Source organism: Vitis vinifera, chromosome 1, assembly GCF_030704535.1.
Source record: "Vitis vinifera cultivar Pinot Noir 40024 chromosome 1, ASM3070453v1".
Classification (NCBI taxonomy): domain Eukaryota; kingdom Viridiplantae; phylum Streptophyta; class Magnoliopsida; order Vitales; family Vitaceae; genus Vitis; species Vitis vinifera.
Window position 1 is genome coordinate 10,783,240 of NC_081805.1, and position 25,108 is coordinate 10,808,347.

The following is a 25,108-nucleotide window of genomic DNA, read 5'->3' on the forward strand; positions in this document are numbered from 1 at the left end:
TAAAAACAGGAAAAGCTGTGAAGTATTAAACCAGGTATAAATGGTAATACAATACAAAGTTGAAAATGGAAGAGGGTAAATGCTAGTATTAGATGCTGGCAACCCTAACAGAAAAGAAGATAAAGGTGGAGAAGAAATTGTAGCCAAATGATTCCTCACTTTCAAATTCTTCATTTAAAGGCTCAGAAGCTAGAATACAATATTTAGCGAGCATCTCCATCTGCTTATGAACACATTGGCTAATGTATGTAGAATTTCATAAGCTGGCAGAAATTCCAGTAAAGCAAAATAAAAAAGTTTTAATAAGGTATTGATAACTTCTTTTCCGGACTAAATGGGAATTCTGCATCGATTGAACTACAAAAAAAGGGGGTCAGGATGGCTCATTCATCAACAGCAACCCACATCCAAATCATGTTCCATAAAAGGTTAAAAAAAAAAAAAAAGACATTTTCACCACCAACCTACAAAGCTAGCAACCAAACATCCTATAGACACCTAAAAGAGTAACAAGTTCAAGAACCCAACCACTTACAAAAAAATGGAAAAAAGAAGAGGTTCACGAACCCAACCCAACTTCAGTGGGAGCATGACCACCTTGAATTCCCAAAACATGGTTATTGTAGGAGTTTCCACCAGCCCCCCTGCCACCTCTTCCCCTATTGTTATGGTAGCCCCTCGAATAATAATTGCCAGGCTGATCATAATATTGGCTGCGACCATTCTGGTAGGATCCACCTACCCTGCCACCGCTTCGACCTCCACGACCGTTGGGATAACCCCCCCTGCGGCCACTCCCCCCACCACCACGGCCACCTCTTGTGTTCTGATAATTTCTTCGAGGAACATACTGCTCCTTTGACTCCACATCTCCTTGACTCCACTCCACTTCTGCCTGTTGTTTGGCTTGTTCTTGTTGAACTGATACAACCTCTGCAGGATTTTCAATCTCTAATTCATCCTGCAAAGCAGAGGATTTTCATATTTATCAAAAAATAAAACACAAAAGGACAGGATGTGTTTATAGGGCAAAAAAGAACCTGGTGAAGTTCCTCCACAGGACTAGATTGGTCATCACCAGTTTCATGTCCTTGAACATTTGAGTTGTCTTCATCCTGAAGTACATGTAGGATTAAGCAATCAGCAGAAAACCCCTCGCCAAAATAGCAAGGACACCAAAAATAATAGACAAATAAATTAATTAAATAAATCTAATAATAACATAATAATAAATAATGGATTGGGTAAAGTGTACTATGGTCTGGTTTCTAAATCTTCTGGTCCTTTCCTAATAAACTGCTATCTGCAGAAGAAAACATTTGAATATGTAAAACCATTTAAAAATAAATTGGTGCAATCCAAGTACACAGGAATACATAGGAAATACACCTAAAATCTAGAAAAGGAGAAGTGACAAAAGGTCATAAAACAGAAGGGATTTTTGTTTCTATAGGCAAAAAGGAGATTCAATAAAAAAGAAGTGTCTAACCAAGATGGGTCCCAAACAAAGAAAGCATACAAGGAGCTCTGAGGCCAAAAGAAAGAACAAAGGAGCACCTCATCAAACCACCCTAGGCCCATGTACCATTATACTACTATGTACAGTTCAAACAATAAATGGAGTCGGTCAAAGATTATCTATCTTCCTTAGAGTCAACATGCATACATAATTGTCAAAAATAATCTCCTTCAGCTTCAGTACCAAAAATTAAGTCCTTCAAAATTTATCTTGTTTCACTTTTTCCAAGCACAGAAGGCACACCAGAATGCTTTTCCAACTTCCACAGATCAATGCCTCATCAACTTTCCCAACAAATAGGAGATATTGAGAGGCTCTTACCTAAATTTTGGATGTCAATGCCCATCAGAGAAAATGAGCCTAATTTGCATGCATAATTGAGTACAAGAAAGTTTGCAACTTTTTCTCCAAAAGCTCCCCATATAATGAGAATGGAACCTTCAACCAAGCACAGCTAGATTGATGAACCCTTAAAGCCAACATTGGCATGCAAGGAAACCAAACAAAATGCTGAAAGAACTACTTCCCATGGTTTCTTATTATCACAGGAACCAACCATAGTGTCTCCAGAATAACACTAGCCTCTCATCTGATTTAATTATACTACCAGATGCTATACTACCCTGCTAAAGCATAAAAATTTACAATGTTAAGAAAATGATATATATATATATAGCCTTTATTGGACCACTAACTTAAGTAATAACCACCACCTGAATCCGTCTAATGATAATAATTTTAGTATTGATAACAATTATAATTTATTAGAAAAACAAAAAAAAACAAAAACCCACCTCTTGGACCACCATCAAGACCATCAACTTAAATCTTGTATCAATCCTCGTTAGAGAAGAAGAGTCTCTAGACATAATAGAGTTTGAGACTTTTCCCAACTTTTTCTTCACAAGCTCCCTATATAATGACAAATAGAACCCTCAACCACCAAGAAGCCACAGTGATGGACCTTCAAGGTTGCATTTGGCATGCAAGAAAAGTAAGCTTTCAAAGGAGAGTTTGGCAAGTGTTGAAGGAGCCACACTTAAATCTCTAAGAGATTATTTACTATTATAGGGACCTAAAATGCTGTTTATGAAATAGCACTAGCCTCCCATCGGATCTGATGACTAAGACCACCGTGCTTCACTACACAAGTTTTCAATGTAAAGGAATGTGTCTTTATTGAACACCAACTTAAACCATGAGAGCCAACCTAAATCCACCTCTTTCAGAGCAACTCTCAAGAGCCACCATCCACCACACCATATTGACAATAACCACCATATAAATCCACTTCCATTATAGCCCAAGCCACAACCACCTTACCCTTCAAAATATAATCCTCAACACTACCCCACTAAATCCAATTGATATTCAAATCACAAAAATTGTCACATCACAGGACATCATCATCAACCTTCATCTCAACCATTATCTTCACCACAGAACTAGCCATCATTGTTGCTAGGGTTTCATATGCGAGAAGGTTATCATTTTGTTTAAGGATTAGACTTTTGGTGAGAAACTGAGAAAAAAATAGGAGAGTACAGTGACACAAAATAGATGTCAAGGGAGCAAGCCCTTCCCAATAAAAACATCACCACTTCCTTTGTCATCTTCATACCTAACACCACTAACACCTACTTCAACCCACCATTTTCCTAACTTCACATGCTATCATCAAAGCCATTATCACTTCCAGCTGTTGCCTTTGCAAAAGAAGCACCAATCTCAATAAACCATCATAGCCACCACCACACCATCAGATTTGATCAAATCTCAACCCTTTCCACCAAATCCATAGTTTCAAAAGGTGTGCTTTAAGTGCACCTAGGCTCAAGGTGCAACCACTCCCTAGTTATAGAGCCTTGTTTGCCAAGACATGCACCTTATTGAAAAGGCACACCTTGTCAACTTTACTCTTCCTTTTTAAGCATTTTTATTCTTGATATTTCTAATTATATATTGAAATTTATATGATTTCATTACTTTTTTATTGAATACTTCTTTTTAATGTTTCGAATCTTAAATTTTTTATTGATTGTGTTAGATTTTGAATCATATTTTATAAAATTGATATGCATCTTAAGTCGCATTTTACTTCACTCAGGCACGTGCCTTGTGCTGCGCCTTACGCCTAAGCTATAGGACATTTTTGCGCCCTAAATACACCTTTTAAAACTATGACCAAATCACTTCCATCCACTGAACACTTGATTGTCCTATTACTAAGATCACAACCTCATCACATACATACATATATGTACACATGATTCAGAAACAATCAATAATATCAACATGTACTTGTAATTATACAACTGTCAAGTGGACTCAGATCCTTCCTCAAAGAGAGAGAGAGAGCATCTGAGGAAGTAGCTCATTGTGCGTGTACAATCAAAAAAAAAATTCATCTTAACTAAGCATTGTTTTTTTTTTTTTGATAGCTAAACAACAAAATATATTAAAAAAGGGCCAAAAAGCCACAAGTATACAGGGGGTATACTAAGCATTGTTAGGGTACTGGTTTTGGAATTTCACACAGAGATAGGTTCTTAAGAATGTTGATGGCGGATGTGAGGGGAAAAAAGAGCATATATGATCAAGTGATCTTCTATCCACCTAAGATCAAGTAATTTGCACCACTCCAGTCTCTCTTGTTTGCCACCACTCTCCTTAGAACCCATGCTCAAACTTCTAAGGTTGGCTCAGAGAGAGAGAGAGAGAGAGAGAACAACAATTTGCTCATTTTTGAGTTAAGCATTGTTAGGAAAGCAGCTATAGAGGTTGACACATAAATTGGATAGGATCTGAAGGAGAATGGTGGAGGAGAAATTCAGGGCTGCAGAATAGGGCAAAATTCTAAGCATATGGGAGGGGCTTCAACAAGCCATCAGGGAGACATTTTGCTTCACATCTGGAGTGGGGCTTAAAAACTAACTCCAAGACCACCTCATTTTGGTTTCTCATGGAGAGGTTTCAATTGATAGGAAAGGTGGCTAGAATACTCTGAACCATTGTATTCTCTCTGCTTCTGGTATATCTTGGTTCCTATCTAAAAGGATTCTTTGTTAACCGGTAAGATGGTTTAATGGAGAACTGTGCCTCTTTGACTATTTCAGTCCATTGAGACATGTGAAATTAGTGCATTTTTCTAAGCTATTGATCTTAAAACCAAAAGAAAGCAAATATCATCCTAATCTCAAGAATCTAGTCGTATACCAAGGTTCACCCTTTTTATCTGCTTTCTATGAACACTATTTACCTATAAATAATTTTTTTTAAAAAAGAAAGAAAGAAAAAAAGAATAGAAAGAAAAAAAGAGAAGAAAAGAAAGACATAAACCAAAGCTCATAATCAACAAGTAAATGCTTTAACAGACGACAGTCTTGAGGTGTTTTGCCTAAATAAGACAAGGTGTAAGCCTCGAGGTAGAATGAGGAGTAAGCTCAACTTTAACAAATAAATAATCAAAAATTTAAAAAATACTCATAAACTCACAATAAAATTGAGTAATAAAAAGAAAATAAACTTCATAATGATAAAATTAATTATTTTCATTGTTAATAGTTCTAATTTAGTTTCTTTTTCTCTCATAAAATTTAGCTCTCTCCCATGGTTTTACTAAATAATTTTCAACATTACTATTACTATCACTAGGATCCTCCAAGGAATACAATCATATCCTATTGCTATATTACCCTCCCCATTGGTATTAATATCCGCTCATCCTCCTTCTCCGTCCACCAATCGTAGTGGTATCTTTTCTTATCTATCAATAATTAGATTATATATTAGATCAACCACTAGAATAGTCAACAATTTCCTTATTCTTCTCAATCGCTCTTTTTTTCTTTCATTTAAAAAGTAAATTAAAAGTGAAGTAAACCCTTATTTTGTAAAAGGTTTAACCAAGTAGGGACTCAATACAAAATTCATGAAATCTATATCAAAAATCCACAAAAGCATACATGATAGAACCCATTAAAACTCATTAAATATTGAGACTTAAGCCTTTTATAAAATATTTGTTAAAAGCCCATAAAGGCTGAAAATCCTTTAGATATTTGAGGCTTAAGCCTCAACAATCTTGAGGCTATAGCATCAAAGCTATAAGCCTCAATAGGGTGGGGATTAAGCCTCAATTACCCTAACTAAGGTTATACCCTCAAGGCTAATTTGTAGGGTCTTGCCTTGAGACAATGATGAAGACTTCAAATAGTTATAGAGTATATGGGTGGTGAGCCTCGAGGCATAAGCCTTAATAACCTTTTAAAACATGGCAGCAAGTCATCATCATTTCCATCCAATCCACCCAATGATGAAGAGTTCAAACAGTTTGCTTAAACTCAACTCTCTCCCTCATGTCCTTTCCATTACATCCCTTCCCTTATGTGGTATTAAAGGAGTTTTAACTTCTCTTCTTATGAACTCTTTAACATTATCATATGTGGTTGGTCTCCCCCATGTAATATCACTTTGAAATGTTACGACATCTAATCAACTATTTGTGTATAGAAGAAGAGTGGAATTTTGGAAGGATAGATAGTATGGTGAAGAGCCTTTATGCATTGCCTTTCACCCTTGTTTGCCTTAGCTAAGAAAGAGGCGTAGGTGGCAAATGTATGGGAGCAAGGGAAAGGAGGACATTGGAATTTTCATTTTGCAAGGAATTTAAATGATTGGGAGTCAGATACCATGGAGAGTTGTTTTTTCTAAACTTCAAGTAAAGTCAATGAATAGGGAGGAGGATAATGTGGTATGGAAGTACGATAGCAAGGGGAGTTTATCTTTGAAAGCCTATTTTGGAGCCAAACTATGTCATTCCTTTTCCGCTTGGGATAATTTTAAACCCCTGGATTCTATCTAAGGTGAGCTTTTTTGCTTGGGAGACAAGGTATTGACTTTAGACCAGCTTCAAAGAAAAGGTTTGTCATTATTAAACAAGTGCACACTTTGTAGAGAGGCATCCATTGTTCTCATAATTCAGTATTCATGGGTTATTTATACGTCGGTTATGGAAACTCTTAGGATGACATGTCTCCTTTGTGGGAAGAAAGCAAAGGAATGCATGGAGAACCGCTCTCCCTCACCTTTTCTGGACTATTTGGAAGGGAAGAAACCTAAAATCATTTAAAAATGAGGAGTTGTCAAACCAAACACTGAAAAGCACTTTCCTCAATAATCTCTATCTAGATCTTAAGGTGTACATAGATGAAAGCTATGTCTTTAATTGATTTTGTAGATTAGATGGATTTCTATTGAGGGAAAGTAATTTTCAGTTTTCCCTCGTTATTGTTTTGCCGCTTGACTCCTATTGTATACATCCTGTGTACTCCCATGCGCAAGTTCTTTTAGCACTCTAATATGTTTTCTTATTTATCAAAACAAAACCAAAAAAAAAAAAAGAAAGAAACTATTTGTGTACATTAGGGCATGCAACTTGTCGTATGCAGCCATGTTCTTGCTCCCAGCTGAGGAAGAAGAGAACTCATGGGCTCCTTCTAATGACTTCTTTGCTTGGGAGGTAGTTTGGGGAAAGATAACAACTACATAAACTTATGACATGGAACAAACTCTTGTTAACAGGTGATATCCATCTAAGCAAAAGGAGGAGAAGGAGAAACATGTTCTCCATTATGGCTGGTTTTGAGGTCTTCATTACTCATATTTTAGGTACTTCCTTGGTGAGGAACATATTGCGTTTTTGCATTTTTGTTTTTTTCATTTTTTTTCTTTCCTCCTTTTTTGATATGCAAAGGATTGCATAAAATAACATCAACTTTGTTGGTAACGGTTGAAAGCGCATGTAGAGAATGGCAACCCTTGATTTGTCTTGATGCATTCGAAAAGATTGTAATCAGAGGTTTTTTAAAGGCTAAAAATAAGCAAAATTAGCAATGAAATACATCGTTCTAAAATCCCTGTGCAAAGGTTGGAAATGTATCCAACTAGATTTCACCAGAAGTTTAAGGAGGGGTCAGGTTGTACCTTGTATGGTCTGCGTGCACATGGTTTGGGTTCCTTTTTTTATTGGGGCCACTCTAAATATCTCTAATTTTCCTACTCAGTAAATAAATAAAAGCATGTCCTTCAACTTAACATCTCCAACATAAGCCTCTAGACATATTATTGCAAAAGAGTTAACTGAAGCTCTTTTTGTTTAGAAATGTTGGAAAGCATACTAAACTTTAAAACAAAAATATTCACATGTTTATTCATATATTATTATGATCTTTAACTTTTTTTTTCCTTTTTGAAAAACTATTAGTTGAAATTGATCCAAGAAGCCCCACTATCACCGCCTCAACCCCTTCCCATCTAAGGTAGGCCTAAGGTAATCTTCAATTTTTTTTCTTTCCATTAATCAAACAAAGGTTTGGCCACATAACAAGATTAAGAATTTTTAAGAAATACAAGGCAACTCCTCTGATCGCAACAATGACCTTTCTAGCCTTCAAAAACTTTAAAAAAACAGGTTCACAAACTATATAGTGCTTAAAAGGACAGATATCTGCCCCATGAACAAACTCAAAGGGACTAAAGTTCCAGAATAGCAGCACTAAACAACATCCAACAGCTCCAAAAGTTCTGATTTTCATTAAAGTGCCTTAAATAACCCTCAAGGATTCCATTTATTCTCCCAATCTGAACTTTCAACATAAACCAACTGTCAGCATTTGATACCTTAAGCTCCTCCACCAAGCCACTTTTCCCAGATTAAATACCATAAAGGAGTCTTAATTACAAAGCGATTTCTTTTTCAGAGCCCATTCCTCCAATGAGAATGAATTATGTCTGTTTTTTTGAGCAATAATCAGTTTCACCTTAATATCATCAGAGAATATCCTGTACTCTATCAATCTGAACTATGTCCTGCACTCTATCAATCTGAACTGTCAGACAATGACTTACAGTTTATCTTCAACATGTATTGGACTTGGAAGAAATCCTCATATGAATTTGGTGTGGTCAATCTTCTCAACAATGGGCCAGAGATAGCAGTATACAAAATAACCTCCTTTGAGATCTCTACTAAGAGGAGGTTGTACCATTAGCCACCAATGCTTTCAAATCAAATCAAATCAACTCCACAAAATGTGGTTACTCTTTATGTCAATTGGCATATAAATAGCAAGCATAAAGGAATGCTACAAGTTGCATAATAAGAATGCTACAAGTTGCATAATAAAGGCTTAAGGTGCTTCAAATGATTGTTACAGATGCTCTAAAAATCACCTAATCAATTCAGAACCTTTGAAAACCCTTGTCAAGGTCAGGATATTAGAAAGAACCACTAGGAGGTCCAAAGGTGAATCTACAATGAAAGATTATTTTCCTGTAAAAATTGCAAAACAACCTCTCTTGCAATTTAAAAAATATATATATTAGGAAAAGAAAAGTTGAAAAATGAGAAAGGACAAGTTTATATTTTCAGATTGAGCCTACGAAGTGTGATTAAGAAAATAAAAACATGGGGAGGAGGGGCAAAGAGATAGAGAACAAAATGGAGGATGATTAGTGGGGGAAGAGAGATATCTTGAAAGCAATATGAAATAACAATTCCCAAGTTACAATAATGAAGGCTTGTGGTGCTTCACATTATTGTTTCAGATGCCCTAAAACTTACCTCGTAAATTCAGAACCTTTGCAAAACCATCGTCAATATTAGGCCACATAGAGTCACTGAAGGCCAAAATTAATCTAGAAGAAAGACTATTTTCTGGTCGAAATTGCAAAACAACCTCTTTCGCAATTTCCAAAAATCTATTATAAAAAAAATAAAAAAATAAAAAAAGAGGAGAAGGGCAAAGAATATTTTCCAAAGCGAACAAAATTAGGGATGTGGGGTGCTTAACAATAAAAGCAAGGTGGGGGGAAGTGGAAAGAGAGAAAGAGAGGGAGAGAGAGACATAAAAGCAAGGTAAAACGAATGAAGGCTTGAGAAGCTTTAAGTGGCATGGGTAATGCACTACTCCATCAAAGACAATCTTTTAAGTTGACATAGTTCTTTTGTGGGAAAGAAGAGAAAGAAAGCTTGGAGGCTGCTCCTTTGTGCCTATTTGGGATGTTATGAAAGGAAAGAAACACAAGGTATTTTGAAGGTGTAGAGCAGTCACAACAAGTGATTAAATCTTCCTTCATGTATAATTGTATGAATTAGGCTAGATTGTATATAGATGATCATGCTACATGAATAGTAGGCTTTGTACATTGGCCGAGCTTAAAGGAGAGGAAGGTGGTTTTTTGTGTTCCCTTTTCTTTTTTGTTTACCTGATTTGGCGTTCTTTGCAAACACCGTGTGTACCTTGCAGCACCTATTTCTAGAGCTTTCTTTATAATTGCTTATCAAAAAAACAAATACAGATGCTCTAATAATTACTTATAAATTCAGGACCTTTGTAAAACCCTTATCAATGTAAAGAGTAATAGAAAGAGTCACTAGAAGGTCCAAAGTTAATTTAGAATGAAAGACTATTTTCTTATGGAAATTGCAAAACAACTTCTGCCATAATTTGCAATTATTTATTGGGAAAGAAAGAGGAAGATTTTATTCATACAAACAAAATGGAGGGTGCCTAACCATAAAAGAAAGGTGGGAAAGGGGAGGAAGAGGGGGGCATGGAGGGAGGAAGGTTAGGGGAAGGGTGGGGAGGGAGGGAGAGAGAGAACAAAAGGGCGGGTGCTTACAATAGAAGCAAAGGTTTGGAAATCTCAAAAGCAAGGTGAAATACTATCTACCAAGTTGCAAGGTGAAGGCTTAAGCTTTAATTAATTGTTACAAATGCCCTAAAATTAACTAGTAAATTTAGAACCTTTGCAAACCTTGTCAACAATAGAGTCATAGAAATACTCTAAAATGTCCAAAGTTAACCTAGAATGGAAGAAAATTTTCTTATGGAAGTTGCAAAACCACCTCTTTCATAATTTTCAAAAATTTAATGGGTAAAAATGAAGTAGAAGAAGATTTTTTTCAGAGCAAATAAAATGGAGGCTGCTTCATGATAAAAGCAAGGCAGTAGAGGGGATGAGGAGGGGGGAGAGAGAGGCATCTCAAAAGCAAGGTGAAATAATATCTTTTAATTCCAAGAATGAAGGCTTAAGGAGCTCCAAGTAACTGTTACATATGCTCTAGTAATAACCTGGTAAATTCAAAACATTTGTCCTGGTTTTAAAAGGCACACTGAAAGTGTGCCTAAGCCCAAGGCACAACCACCCCCGAGTTATTGGACCTCACTTGCCAAGGCATGCGCCTTGTTGGAGAGGCACGTCTCATCCACTTTACCGTTCCTTTTAAACACTTTAATTCTTAAAATTTCTAACTATATATTAAAATTTATATAATTTCATTACCTTATGGTTGAATGCTTCTTTTACATTTTTTGGAATTTTAAATTATTTACTAATTGGATTAGATTTTGAATTATATTTTATAAAATTGATATACATCCTAAGTCAGTTTCATTTTGCTCAGGTGCGCTTTACGCTTAAGCTATAGGAGAATTTTGAGCCTTGCACCTTTCAAAAATATGACTTTTGCAAACCTTTTGTTGATATGAGGGTCATCTAGGAGATCTAAGTTAATCTAGAATGAAACAACCTCTTTCACAATTTTCAAAGACTTATTGGGGAAAAAAAAAGTAGCAAAGGAGAAAGCAAAAGAAAATTTCCTCATAGTGAATGAAATAAAGAGGGTGCTTTGACAATAAAAGTAAGGTGGAAAGGGCAATAAGAGAGAGAGAGAGAGAGAGAACAAAATAGAGTGCTTACGAAAAACAAAGGTGGAGTTAGAGCACAACTCAACAGCAAGGTGAAATAACATCTCCTATGAAACAACCTTAAACATTGAAGCTCCTTTCTTGCTTCTTTTTTTTTCTTTGATTGGTAAATATTGATTGTGTTAAACGACACCATAAAAGGCCTAGAACATGTTGTATACAAGGATGTCAACTGGCCAAAAACCCAACCACGCCTTACTTAGAGCCTACTACTCCACAAAGTCGAACATATCAATTTTTGGTTAACAAGGCTTTCGTCCATTACAGAAAATTCCCCACTATTGCCTCCCATAGGAGTCTGTTTTGGGCTTTGGGGTTCCTAGTCTAGTTCTAGAGTATATTATAATATCCTTATGTTACATTGGAAGCTTGAAGCCAAGGTGGTTAGGGTTCTAGGGTTTTGCTAAGTGATGGAATCCCATGAAGGAAATTGTTGGTTTGATGTGAATTTCCCAATATTATTTGAGTTTGATAATGTTTTTGAAGCCAATAGGGAATGGCATATGAGGAACATTCTATATAAGGGAAGAAGTTTGCAATTAGACTAGTGAAGGCTAGATGTTGGTTGTTCCAAAGAAGTGGTTTGTGATAGCGAAGTTTGGGTAAGAGTGTTAAGGCTACAAGTGCATCTATGGGGAACAAAGTTTTTTAAGAGGCATGGGGATGCCTATGGTGGCTTCATGGCAGTGGATGAGGAGATAGTGGAAAGGCTCACTTGAAGGTGATGCCTTAGCGGGGTAGGTTTCAAGAGTAAATGACGCTCTCTTAGCAAAAACAATAGGTCTCCTCTGCGCTTTCTTAGTGTGAGGTTGCTTGAACTTTGCTCTTGAATTGGTTGAGGGTTTTTTATTGCAAATTTGCTCAAGGGGAGATTGTATTTGGTCTAGGATTGGGATATTTCTTGGTTTTGGGAGTTTTAGTGTCAAGAGGGTCTACTGGGGGTAGTCCAGTTTTCGAGGGAGGGTTTAGAGGGCTGGTTTTTGTTAGGGTAATTGATATTTGTTGTTTTCTCTTCTTTTTTGCTTGCCATATGGAGTCATTTGTATACTACTTGAGCACTTTGTTGTGCCATTTTCCAAACACTTTTTATATACTCTTAATTTACCTATTTTAAAAAAAAATATCAAGTTCAATTTTTAAAAGGTGCTTTTACCAAATAAGGTGAAATGGAAGCCTTGAGGCAGAGCAAAGCATAAGCCTCAAATTAAACTAAATAAATAAATAATAAATAAAATCTCAAAAATCAGAAAAATACTAATAAAATCACATAAAAATTAGAAAATAAGATGGTTATACAATTCATAATAATCAAATTAATTGCATGTTACTATCTAAAATTTATAATTCCGTTCCTCTTTAGTCTTCTAAAATTAAACTCCCCTCTCATGGATTTATCAAATAATCTTCAATACTACCATCACCCAAGGATTAAAATATCGGTAAATACGGATATATTGGTACTTGGATTTTATGAATATATCGAAAATATAGGAGAAATATCGGTGGATATTTTAACAAAAATATCGATGAGACGAAAATTATTCAAAATTCACAAAAATACTTGAAAAATCTAAAAAAAAATGATAAAATAAGTAAGTAATGTTAATTTTTTATAAAAATTTGATAAATATTATCTTTAATCGTACATATAATATTTATCAAATTTTTATAAAAAATTAGGATAAATTCCTTTAATATATATTATTCATTTATTTTAAAAATTAAAATACTTTTATTAAAACACATTTTATTAAATTTTAAATAAAAAATTAAATTGATTTATATAAAATATTTATTTGAGATTTGATTTCTAAAAATTTATTACAAGTGACAATTTTTCTATTAACATTAATTTATTTAAATAATTAAAATTATTACTAATTTATCTTATTGAATTAATTTTAATTTATAGAATATTAGGACTTCATTAATTTTTTTATATTGTAGCAATTTTTGAGTAAAATTATATTTTTAATATTTTAAAATAAAAACATTTAAAATTAAATAAAATTAAACGCATAAAAAAAATGAAATGATAGTAATTTTTTAAAATAGCATTAATGAGATAAATATAAAAAGTAGTTAAAATAAAATGATAATGAAGATTTAAAATAAAAAATAAATTAAAAATGAATAATAAAAAAATAAAAAAGGACAAATATTTTTTTAAAAAAAAAAGCTTTCAAAAAAATCTCCCATATTTCCCAGATATATCGGTGATATATTTGATATATTCGTCAATATATCTGATATATCTCCGATATTTTAACAGACTTCCTCCACTGCTCTGTACGTCGTTTCACGCTCGATTTTTTCGCCAATTTATCAGTTCCAAGCCGATATTTTGGCGATTTTTCCAACATTCCTCCCGTTCGATAATCGATGCTCAATATCCTTTCGAGGTCATCCGATATCTAATATATCGGCGAAATATCACCGATAAAAACCGATTTTTCAATCCATGCCATCACCATCATTAGTAAAACCCTCCAAGGAATGATAGTCATGTCCAATTACTTTTATCATCCTCTCCATCAATGTTAATGTCCACCCATTCTTCTCCTCTTTATTCATCCACTAAATGCAGTGATACCTTTTCTTTATATATCAATAATAAGATGATGATCATATATTATTGGTCCACCCATTCTTCTCCTCTTTATTGGTCACTCAATCACTATAGTGACCAATAATTCCTTTGTTTCTTCTACTCAATCACTTCTTTCCATTTCTATTTCAATTTGTAGCTAGCTAAGCACTTATTTTGTAAAAAGTTTAACCCTAGCCTTAAACATAAGATAAAGCTTGTAAATCTATACCAAAACCCTACAAAAGCACAACCCATCACAACCATTGAATGTTGAGGCTTAAACTTCTATATATACATATATATATATATATATATATAAAGGCCCTAAACCAATTAAAACCCTTTGAACATATTTGAGATTGAAACCTTCATAGCCTCAAGGTTATAACCTCAAGGTTGTAAGCCTTAATAAGGCAAGTCTTAAGTCTCTATTACCCCATTCTAAGAATATAACCTCAAGGCTAATTTGCATAGTCTCACCTTGATGTATACCTCAAGGCATAAGCGCCAATAGCCTTTTAAGACACTAATCAAGTCATTATTTGGGTTTATTCATTAATTTCTTTTCAACATTATATTACAATAGAAAAACAAAAAATTGATGGATTTCCCTTTGTCCCTTCCTTGATTTTCTTTTTCCTAGGCAGCAAGATAAAGCCTAGAAGTAAAACAAATGATGCACAAATTTCGATTCACAACAAAGCAATCCATCGATTAATTCTAATGAAAATAGAACATTTCTCGAGGAAACCTCGTCTTTTGCAAACTTAGCTTAGAAATAAGCAAATTGTTTAGTTATTACTTCCCATTAACCTCTATTTGAGGCTCATAAAAGTAATCATTTTTCACCATTCCAATCCAGTAAAATGGCAATACATCATTTCAATAATCTCCCAATCAAGTACCTCTCTGTTGCCAAGGATAAGGGGCAGCCTAAAATAAGATTAAACCATTCTCTCACTAAAGAAAAAAAAAATGAGAACAAGAACCTCTTATTTCAATCCATTTATCATGAGTATAATCCATAAAAACCTTAACACTCCATGTGGATCACTTAAAATATCATATAAAGAAACAAAAAGGCGGGAATCCAAAATCTCTTGTTTGGTTTACCGTGGAACTTGCCAAGAAAAGGAAAATCTAATGTAATTAACATTATTTTGAGACTTATACATTTGTAGATTCTTCATGCTTTATATAAAAGGGGAACAAAGAGAAATAAATCTGAAGCATGTAAGAACTTCATTGAGTTTAAACCAATTTTTATATCTTCCTTCCATTTTTCCTCATTAATTTTCCTTGCCTCGTACTTCCCCTCATACTCTTTATTCCAAACCGATCCTAAATGTTTAAGAGAGACACCAATCATCTGATTGGCAAACAAGCTTTTCAGAAAACAAAATAGCCATGGGAAAATCCAAACAATGAGAAACAAAAAAAAAAAAAAAAAAATACAGCATAAACAATTGATCTAAAATCTACATAAGGATTGCTCAATGTCTAAAAAACAGAGGCCAGCAAACACCACACATAGGAAGTGACAAATCCATCAAATGAGTAAATAACTAGATGCCCATAAATTCATATCTTTAACACACAGATTTGGTACAAACACCAAAACAACAATCATGGAATGCCACCTATTGAATATGCACAGGTAACTGAAAGATCTAACAGAAATTTCATATAGAAAAAATCAAACGCATATCAAAATCATCCAAATTAACAAACAAAATAAGTTTTACCTTTTGCTGGTACTGTGCAATTGACCCTTCAACTTGAACCGGTACCACTGAGCTGTGCAGCGGTACCTGAAAAGAGACATAATTTCCAGCAGCAGCAGCTGCCGCCACTTCCACGGGAGCCTTCATTTCGGGTGTGGTAGTGAAGTAATCCGAAGCCATAATCTTGTTGAGCTTCTCTCTCAAGCCCGCATCTAGAAATCAAATTAAGGTCACAAACATACATAATCAACAAAAAAACAGTGAGTCAACATAGGATTATATAGTGAGGATACATGTAACAGTAGCATCCGGTTCGATTGGCCGGTCAGAGTTGGCAAGCCAGAGCCTTGCGTGTTCAATGCAGCGCTGCAATGCATTCTTGTGAGAAAGACTCGAATCCACAGGCCGTGAAATCAAGAGACCACTCAACTGAGAAATCAAATCCAAATCCCTCTCGCCCAGGAGATCGGTAGCATCGTCCGTTACATAATCGTAGGTCAAGCAACACCCTCGCTCGTGCGTTCTGGTCAGCATCGTCGAAGTGAAATCGGTCTGAGGCTTGACGTCGAACAAGTAGCCAAAGTAGAGCAGATTCAGAAGATTCTCAACATTCAGATGATCAGATTCAGGTTTTTCTTCGCCGTCGTCGGCGCCGTCCTTGTTAATGATAGACGAGGGTTGTGGGGGCGGAGAGGGGGGTAAGTGGTTGCTTTGGAGAGCGAGACTAAGTTCCTCTTCAACGGCAGCGGAAAGGGGCTGGCGAAGCCTCTCCAACTCGTCGATGAGGACGGTGACGGCGGGCTTGGAGCGGAGAACGTCTTCCTGTTCTTTGTTGATGGGTTTGCCTTGGGCAATAGCTTCTTCCATCTGTGTGATACGGTTGTATTTCTTGCGGAGGCCACGGAGTCGCTTGTTTATGAGACTGAGAACAGGTCCATCGGTCACGTCAGAGGCCGCCATTGTTCCCCGCTGCTCTGCTGCTCTGGAAGGTGGCGTTTAGTCGGAGCACCACCTGTGATCGTGCCCCTTTCGGCGGAGGAGGGGAAAGACAGGGTTTTTGAGGGCTCAAGTGGATGAGAGGAGAGAGGGCAAAGATGAAGCGGTGAGTGGCGTTTAATAAAGAGCCAACATCAAGGAGGGTTTCTCCTTTTATTTTTATTTTTTATTTAAAAAAAAAAAAATATGGTTGGTAGCCTCAGTGTTTTTGTTATTGTTGTTATAATTATTAGACTCGAAGTCTCAACATTTGATTTGGGTATTGGCGAATGAGTTGGATACTTGGATGGGTAACATGGAACGAGTTCCATTTGACCCGACCCAAAACAGATATGGATTGGGTGCAACAACTGCCAGGATTCCACCACATTCCATTTTCGATCTGGTCTTGGTCTAAAAGCGTGGCAGTGCATATTCCCATAAGTCAATTGCGAATTCATGCCCTTTAAGATTCGTCTCTAGGCTGCTCATTTAATTTATTTTGTAGGGAGTAGAATATGTCTTCACGTGTTTATTTGAAAATATATGTAAAAGAGAATACAAACTCTTTTTTTTTTTAATTTAATATTTTAAATTTACCATCCAATTTTTAAAATATTTGTTATTTTACATATTTTTGGGTTAAAAATAAGAGGGTTAATTTTGTTATCTTTTTTAATGTTTTAATTAAATATATCTAATTTTCACTAATTTGAAATTATATCAAATACTTGATGAGAAATGGGACGAATAAAAATGATAAATTGAGTTAATAGAATCTCAAATTAATAAAAATTAAGTACATTAAACCCCATAAAAAGGAAATGAAATTAACCTAAAATAATATTTTATTTTTTAATAATACAATATTATTTTTCACTTGAGTGGATATTATTTTTTAATAAAATTTTAATGATTTTTAAATATATGTTTTTTTCATTTTATTTGGTTTTTTAAAATGGAGATGATTACAAACCCTACCATTTCAAAATGGAGATAAAGCGAATTATCAAGTGATTTATATAAGATAAGAGCTCATTTGACAATAATTTTAGGAAATGTTTTTAATATTTTTAACATTTAAATTTTTTTTATCATTTAAGTGTTAAAAATGTTTTTTAAAATCACTCTCAAAAGCACTTTAAGAATATGTTTAGGAGTGTTTCAATTTAAAGTGTTTTTAATGAAAATGTTTTTTCATAAGGTGTTTTTAAGTGAATCACATATAAAGTGTTTCTCTTGAAAACACTACAAATGATTTTTCAACAATTTTTAAGATTTTTAAAAGTGGTTTATTTTTTACTTTTGTTAAACTTCTAATTTTTTTCAAAAACATTTTTTTACACTAAAATTATTTCTTAAAATCACTGTTAAATTGGCTCATGTAACTTATAATTACACCCGCCAACCCATTATACATTCCCAGTTTCATCAAAATGAAAGTGGTTTTAATGCCAACCTATTTTGCTTATTTTTAGACGGATTCTATTTTTTTAGAGTTTTGGACCAAAATAATTTTTTTACAAAAATATAAATGAATAAAACATAGATATAAATAAATCTTTTTACAAAAATGTAAATAAAAAACATATATATAGATATAGATAATTAGCCTCTCAATTTAATCCATGTTGTATTCCTAGGTAACTTTTTGGTTTTAGGAAAGATATATCACAATCAATTGTATATATAGAATTAGGAGAAAAGTGGGCTTTCACTCACTAATTTGAAAAAATATAGAAAAAATAACATTAAATTTTATAAATTAGTTTTATCTTCACCCACTTAAAAATATTTTAAAACACATGCACTTTTTCATAATTAAAATAATTATTCCCTACCCCTTTTACTTGTGATGTTAATAACATCAATTAAAAAAAAATTAATGTAAGAATTTATTTGAAATTAATAAAATAAGAAATTTTAAAAATTAAAACTAAAAAAACTTTAAAGCTTTGATAAAAAATAAAAATATGGATATCAAGAAAAAACTAGAAATATAATGGGATCAAATTTAAAAAAAATTAAGTTTTTTTTGTTTTTAATTATATTTAATTTTTATGTATTCTATTTTTAATTTTAAAAATTCATTATTTTATTATTGATGTCAACTAACAAATCTTTATTCAATTTTATTAAAATTATTATTAATTAGGGGATTAAAAAGATTTTATTTACCACATAAGGATCCTCGAGCATTTTTCTACAATGATTTGTGTCTCGTATTATATAATAAAAAAATTATAATATATTTATTTGTAAAACACTTTTATTAAATTAAAATGATAAATTAATTTTAGATAATCTTATTTAATATTATCAAATAAAAAGGTCTTTCAAGAAATAATTATTTGAATTATGAAAAAGTATATGTTTTTTAAAATATTTTTAAATTAATGAAGATAAAATAAATTTATAAAAGTTGGAGTTCTTTTATCTATATTTTTTAAAATTAGTGAGTCAAAACCCACTTTTCCCTAAAATTAGTCAAACATCTCAATTCCAGACTTCTTCTTGCGTATAAAATTAGTCAAACACAATTCTTAATTGTGTGGAAAATTAAGTGTTAAAAAACTTTAGTGCTAAAAATTATCAATTTACATTAAAATTTTAATCTTTTAAATTGTATTTGTTAAAACCAAAAATTAATATTAAAACTCTAAATATTGAATTAGTAATAGTTAAAATTGTTTGGTATTATTTTAAGTTTAATTTATTTGTTTTATAATAGAAATAACCGAAGATATGAAGATATGAAAATAATTTTTTTTAACATATTTAACTTTACACTAATGAAGACCCCTATTGGCAGGGGACCCCGGGGAGGAAGTTTTATTTCAATTTTTTTTAGGAGAGGGTGAGATATGAAAGAATGGACAGGAGAGGACAGTTTGGCAGAGAGATAGGAATGTCTACAAGCAAGGAGGGGTGGTAGGGGGCTGGTCAGAAGGTGGTAGAGAGGAGCATGTTAGGGGGGGTGGCTGTTTTTTGGAAGCTGAGGGCAAGGAGGGAGCAGTGGGTTTTTGGCTGGGAAAAAGACAGGAGAAATGAGGAGAAGGGAGAGGTATGATATTTACCATGGCTCTTGGACTCATTTGATGTATATGATCTCCTTATTTTTCTCTTAATAGTTTCGAGTAAATATCATCCGAGCATATGTTTTATTTCATGGTTCATAGTTATGGTTTAGATGCTGCTATCTCTTTCGTTTTTTTTTTTTTTGGTTTGTTTGGAGAGCAATGAAGCTCTGTTTTAACCCCACATTCCATGCATGGTCGCCACCTTCACCCAGCTTCCCCATCCCTCATTTTTTTTGCTGCATACACGGCGTCAACGAGGCCCCTGCTCCTCACCAGCCGCCGTCACCCGCTCCAGCCATGCGGGCATTCACACCAGCCGCCACGGCGGCAACATCTCTTGGACGCCACGGGACTGCCGTCGCTGCTCCTCTCTCCATGGTGCCGCCGGCGTTGGGAGCCTCCCTCTGAAGAGGATATCCAGGCGGAGAGGCAAGCCATGAAGGAGATGATGCCTTGGGCTTGCCCATGATGAGAACTGATTTGGGCTTAAGTTAAAGCATCCGGCCCAAGTTGATGCTAAGAATGGGTGCCTTGGGCTTGCCCATGTTGGCCTTGAACTTGGGCTTAAGTTGGAGCCCAGGCCCAAGCTTTGAAGGAGATGATGCCTTGGGCTTGCCCATGATGAGAATTGATTTGGGCTTAAGTTAAAGTATCCGGCCCAACTTGATGTTAAGAATGGGTGCCTTGGGCTTGCCCATGTTGGCCTTGAACTTGGGCTTAAGTTGGAGCCCAGGCCCAAGCTTTGATGGTGATGGTGCCTTGGGCTTAAGTTGGAGCCTAGACCTAAGCTCTTGGTGACGGGTTTGGGCTTGAGTTGGAGCCCAGCCCAAGCTTGTTGATGGCCTCATGGCTCCTCAAACTAGCGACCCTCATGGCCCAAGTCCATGTTAAGCTAGCCCACTTGGTTGCCTCAATTTAAAATAAAATCCCTATACCTCTAATCGTTCAAAAATCCTATGGCTTAATTTAGTTTTTCGATAATTGGTTCCAATCTCATCTTCTTCCATTAGAATTATTTGTTCCATTTTCATCTAGCCATCTAAAATCTAAATCTTTCAAGGAAATCATGTCTTAATTTAATTCTTCAATAATTAGTTCAAATATCACTTTCATCCTTTAGAGTTTTTATCCCATATTATCTAGCTATTTAAAGTCTAACCCTTTCAAAAATCCCATACCTTAATTTAATGATTCATTAATTGGTTTAAAGTCTTATTTCCATCAATTGGAATTATTATCATATATTCATATAGATATTTAAAGTCCAATATTTCAAAAATCTCATGTCCCAATTTAATTTTTCAATCATAGACATTCCTTTATTCGTCTAAATTTTATTTTTATTATTTAGAATTCTTATTCCATATCTATTTATTTATATAAGGTCCAATTTTCCAAAAATCCAATTTCTGAATTAAATTCTCAATCCCAAAAATTCTACTATTCATCTTTATTCGCCTAAATATTATTCTTGTTCATTAGTATTATAATCCTATACCTACCTATTTATTCAAAGTCTAATCTTTCAAAAATCCAATGCCCTAAATTAATTTTCAATTAGAAAAATTCCACTATTCATTCTTTTTATTTGTTTAAACATTATTTTTGTTAATTAGCATCATTATTCCATATTTATTTATTTATTCATTTCAATCGTTAAAATTCAATTCTTCAAAATCGGATTTTCAAATTTAACATTTAGACTAAAAAATTCCACCATTCACTTTTATTAATTTAAATGTCATTTTTGTTATCATTATTATAAATTCCACGTTTACTTATTTCTTTCTTCTAAAAATTCCAATAATTAAAGTTCAATCATTCAAAGATCTGCCTTTCAAACTTAATTTTCAAAATCCCACTATTCACTTTCACTCGTTCAAACATTATTTTTGTCGGAACCCGAGTTTCAATTTAATCTTCAATCACACAAATCTCAATATTCACTTTCACCCGTTCCCATATCATTTTGATTAATTAACAACATTATTCCCTATTTACCTATTTATTTCTCTTACAAATCTTAATCATTAAAGCCTAATTCTTCAAAATTCCGATTTCTAAATTTAACTATCTGAAATTCCAATTGTCCTATTTCTGAACTTAATTTTCAGTTTCCAATATTCTGATTATCGTATTTACCCAGTTACTCATTTGTTATCATCATTATTTTTGTTACCATCTCGTTTGTTCATTTCTAAAAAGTCCGCTTTTAAATGATTTTCAAGATTTCCAATTTTTCATAAATCAACTTTCATAATTTCTACTCCTCAAATAACTTACGATTGTGATTTCTCTCAAAATTTAACTCCCAAAGTCCCAGTTTTCGCAACTTAATCTTTCTTTAAGATCATGAACCTTCAAATCGTTTTCAAAATTCCAACCTCTTTCAAATTCAATTTATAAAATTCTCATTCTCACATTCAACCTCTAAAAGTCTGATCTTCAAATGAACTCTAAAACTCCAATTTTCTAGTGATCTTCGAGACTCCAATTTTTCAATTAAATTTCCAAAATCTAATTTTCTCTCAAATAGTTTTAATTCCGCTCTGGTTTTCAAACGATCCTATGCTCCTCTTGATGTTAATAAGCGTGAACGAATTTTTCATAATTCCAGAATAATGGAATCTGTGACATTAAGTCATGCAAAAATAAACGGGCTTTGGTGGGGGCCCCACATATGTGACTGATCGATTGATTGACTTGATTATCATACATGATTGATTTATTCCGCTATGTGACATGCTCGAAATTATTTCTTAATTGTGTATTAACCTCACTTTTTTTTATAAGCGCATATTGGTTCGCCACCCAGGTACGTATTTTCTCGCATCATGGTCACTCCTTATGTTTGTTTTAATTCTCATACGTGCATGATCGATTTGAGTATTCATTGACTTTCTCATTGGTTGTCATGTCAGCTTCATTTTATTAGTAGAAACTCGATTTTAGGGATTTAGAGGGGTTCTACGGTTTTTACCGTACCTTCCTGATAAGTAGCCTGACCCCCAAACCCCATTCGGTTTTTCATAGACCACCTTTTCCAAAACGAGGAATCACACTTAGGATTTTTCTTTCTTATTTTGTTTACCCTTTAAAAATAAAACAAAAATAAGTGGCGACTTCAAGTCATTTTCTTAACAAATAAAAATAATTTTTCAAATTAAATAAAAATCGAGCTCGCCATCGAGTGGGAAACGCATGAATCGAAATGCGTATCAATAATTATTAATTAAGTGGTAATAATATGAAGGGTCTAAGATCTTGCCACAAGAATTACAATGTAATATAATAATTATTAAGAGACCAAAATGTCCTTCCCTAGGCTTGGGATAGGTGTGGGAGGTGTCATTATGTTTCTAGAAATAACAACTCATGCTCAAAACCTTTCCAAAAAAATGAATAATAAATTATTATCATTATCATTATCATTATTATTATTATTATAATAGTTTTAGCCATAAATGTTATTTATCACTAAAAGTAACTTTTAGGAACAAAATTTTATTCATGGGTAAAATTAATTAGTCATAGACATGTTGCGACAATTGCAACATGAAATATTTGTGAAAAATATGCTTTTGCTATGAATATCTAACTTTTTGCCATGAAAATATTTGTAGTGAAACATCATGTTTATTGTAGTTGAAGGAAAAAGAAAAAAAAAGTATAATATTCTTTAAATAATTTTATCATTAAAATTGTCTCATTAAAAACCTTGCCAGTAAAATTGAATATGACAAAACTTAAACAAAAGTAGGAAAAGTACAATGTATCCACATTAATATCCTCTCTTGATGTGGACATGATTATGCTTTCTTCAACACTTCAGTTTGTATGTCTCTCAATCTTCACATTCCAATGTTATATCCTAACTTTTTCAATGCAGTAGATGATAATGCTTTTTTGAAAAGATCTATTGGGTTGGATTGTCACATAATTAGATCTATTGAGCATCAATTTCATTATTCTCTTAGAACTCATGAGTATAGAAGAACTTAGGGGAAATATATTTAGTTTTGACACCCTTTATTAACCTTTCTTTAATTTATGCAAGACAAACAACATTATCTTCATTTAACTTAGTTGGATTATCTTTAATCGAGGATAGTCTACATGATTCTCTAATGTGTTGGATCATCGACCTTAGCCATACACACTCATGTCTTGCTTCATGAATTGAGAATATCTTTGAATGATTTGAAAAAGTAACTATCATTATGTTTTTTAAAAAGTAATTTCCACATTATTGTTGTACTACCATAGGTAAATATAAATCCTATTTGAGATTGAGCTTTGTGAGCATCTAAAAGATAGCCAACATCCACATATCTAAGTAATTAAGACTTTGATCTTTTTAAATAAAATAATCCCATGTCAATTGTTCCACAAAATATTGTATTACATGTTTGACCCGATTCCAATGTCTTTGAGTTGGTGTGGAACTATATCTTGCAAGTAAGTTAATAGAAAATGCTATATTTAGTCATGTATAATTTGCAAGGTACATGAGTGCATTAGTAGCACTAAGATAATATACTTCTAGACTAAATATTTTTTTTGTTATTTTCTTTATGACAAAATTGGTCTTTTTCACTTCTAATGAATGACCTACTATTGCAAAATTTAGTGGATGCAATATATCCATAGGAAAATGTTTTAGGACTTTTTTCTATATATGTTAATCGATATACTAACATTTCAATTGAAAAATGCTTGATCTGCAAGCTAAAACAAAATTTTGTTTTCCTTAATATTTCAAATTTTCTTTTTAAAAATAATTAGTAGTTTTTTAGTAGTGCCCACGTGATTCAAATCATCAACATACATTGCAATAGTTGCAAATCTAATTTATTATTTTTTAATTAAAACATAGACAAATAAGGTTATTCACATATCCTTCTTTTAGAAGGCATTTGCTAAGATGATTGTACCACATAGATCAATCCATATAAGGATTATTGTAACTTGATTGAGTACATGCTATGAGGATTTGTATTATTTACTAAAACAATTTTAATTGTTTATGGAGTTTTATGTATATATAATTATCTATGAATCCATTTATATATGTTGTAATAACATTCATGATATGCATATCTAGTATTTTTGAGACTTTTAAATAAATAAAAAAATCAAAATGTGATTGCATTGATGATAAGAGATTTTGTTTTCTCATAGTTAATACCAGGTCTTTACAAAAAACCTTGTGTTACTAATTGCGCTTTATATCTTATGATTTTATTTTTCTTATTATATTTTCGTACAAAAACCCATTTATATCTAGCAAGCTTTATGTCTTTAAGCATCTAGACTACAAGTCCAAATACTTCTCGTTTTCTTAATGATTTAAACTTTGGATTTCTTCTTTCCATTTTGGCCAATTGTTTCTAAGTTGACATTCATCCACAATTTTTAGTTTGACCCTTATCATTCTTCTAATGTTA

The 25,108-nt window shown here is 33.3% G+C and overlaps 1 protein-coding gene across 1 annotated transcript; it reads right to left on the bottom strand.

Annotated features, from left to right (window-relative positions):
• Positions 1-279: 279 nt before the first annotated feature.
• On the bottom strand, positions 280-16,825 carry LOC100248339 (uncharacterized). Its single transcript, XM_002269108.5, has 4 exons — positions 15,900-16,825; positions 15,628-15,818; positions 1,041-1,115; positions 280-961 (listed from the first exon to the last, which is right to left on the bottom strand). The coding sequence occupies exons 1-4, from the start codon at positions 16,564-16,566 to the stop codon at positions 560-562; spliced, it is 1,335 nt and encodes a 444-aa protein (XP_002269144.1). The 5' UTR covers positions 16,567-16,825; the 3' UTR covers positions 280-559.
• Between the last annotated feature and the right edge of the window lie 8,283 nt (positions 16,826-25,108).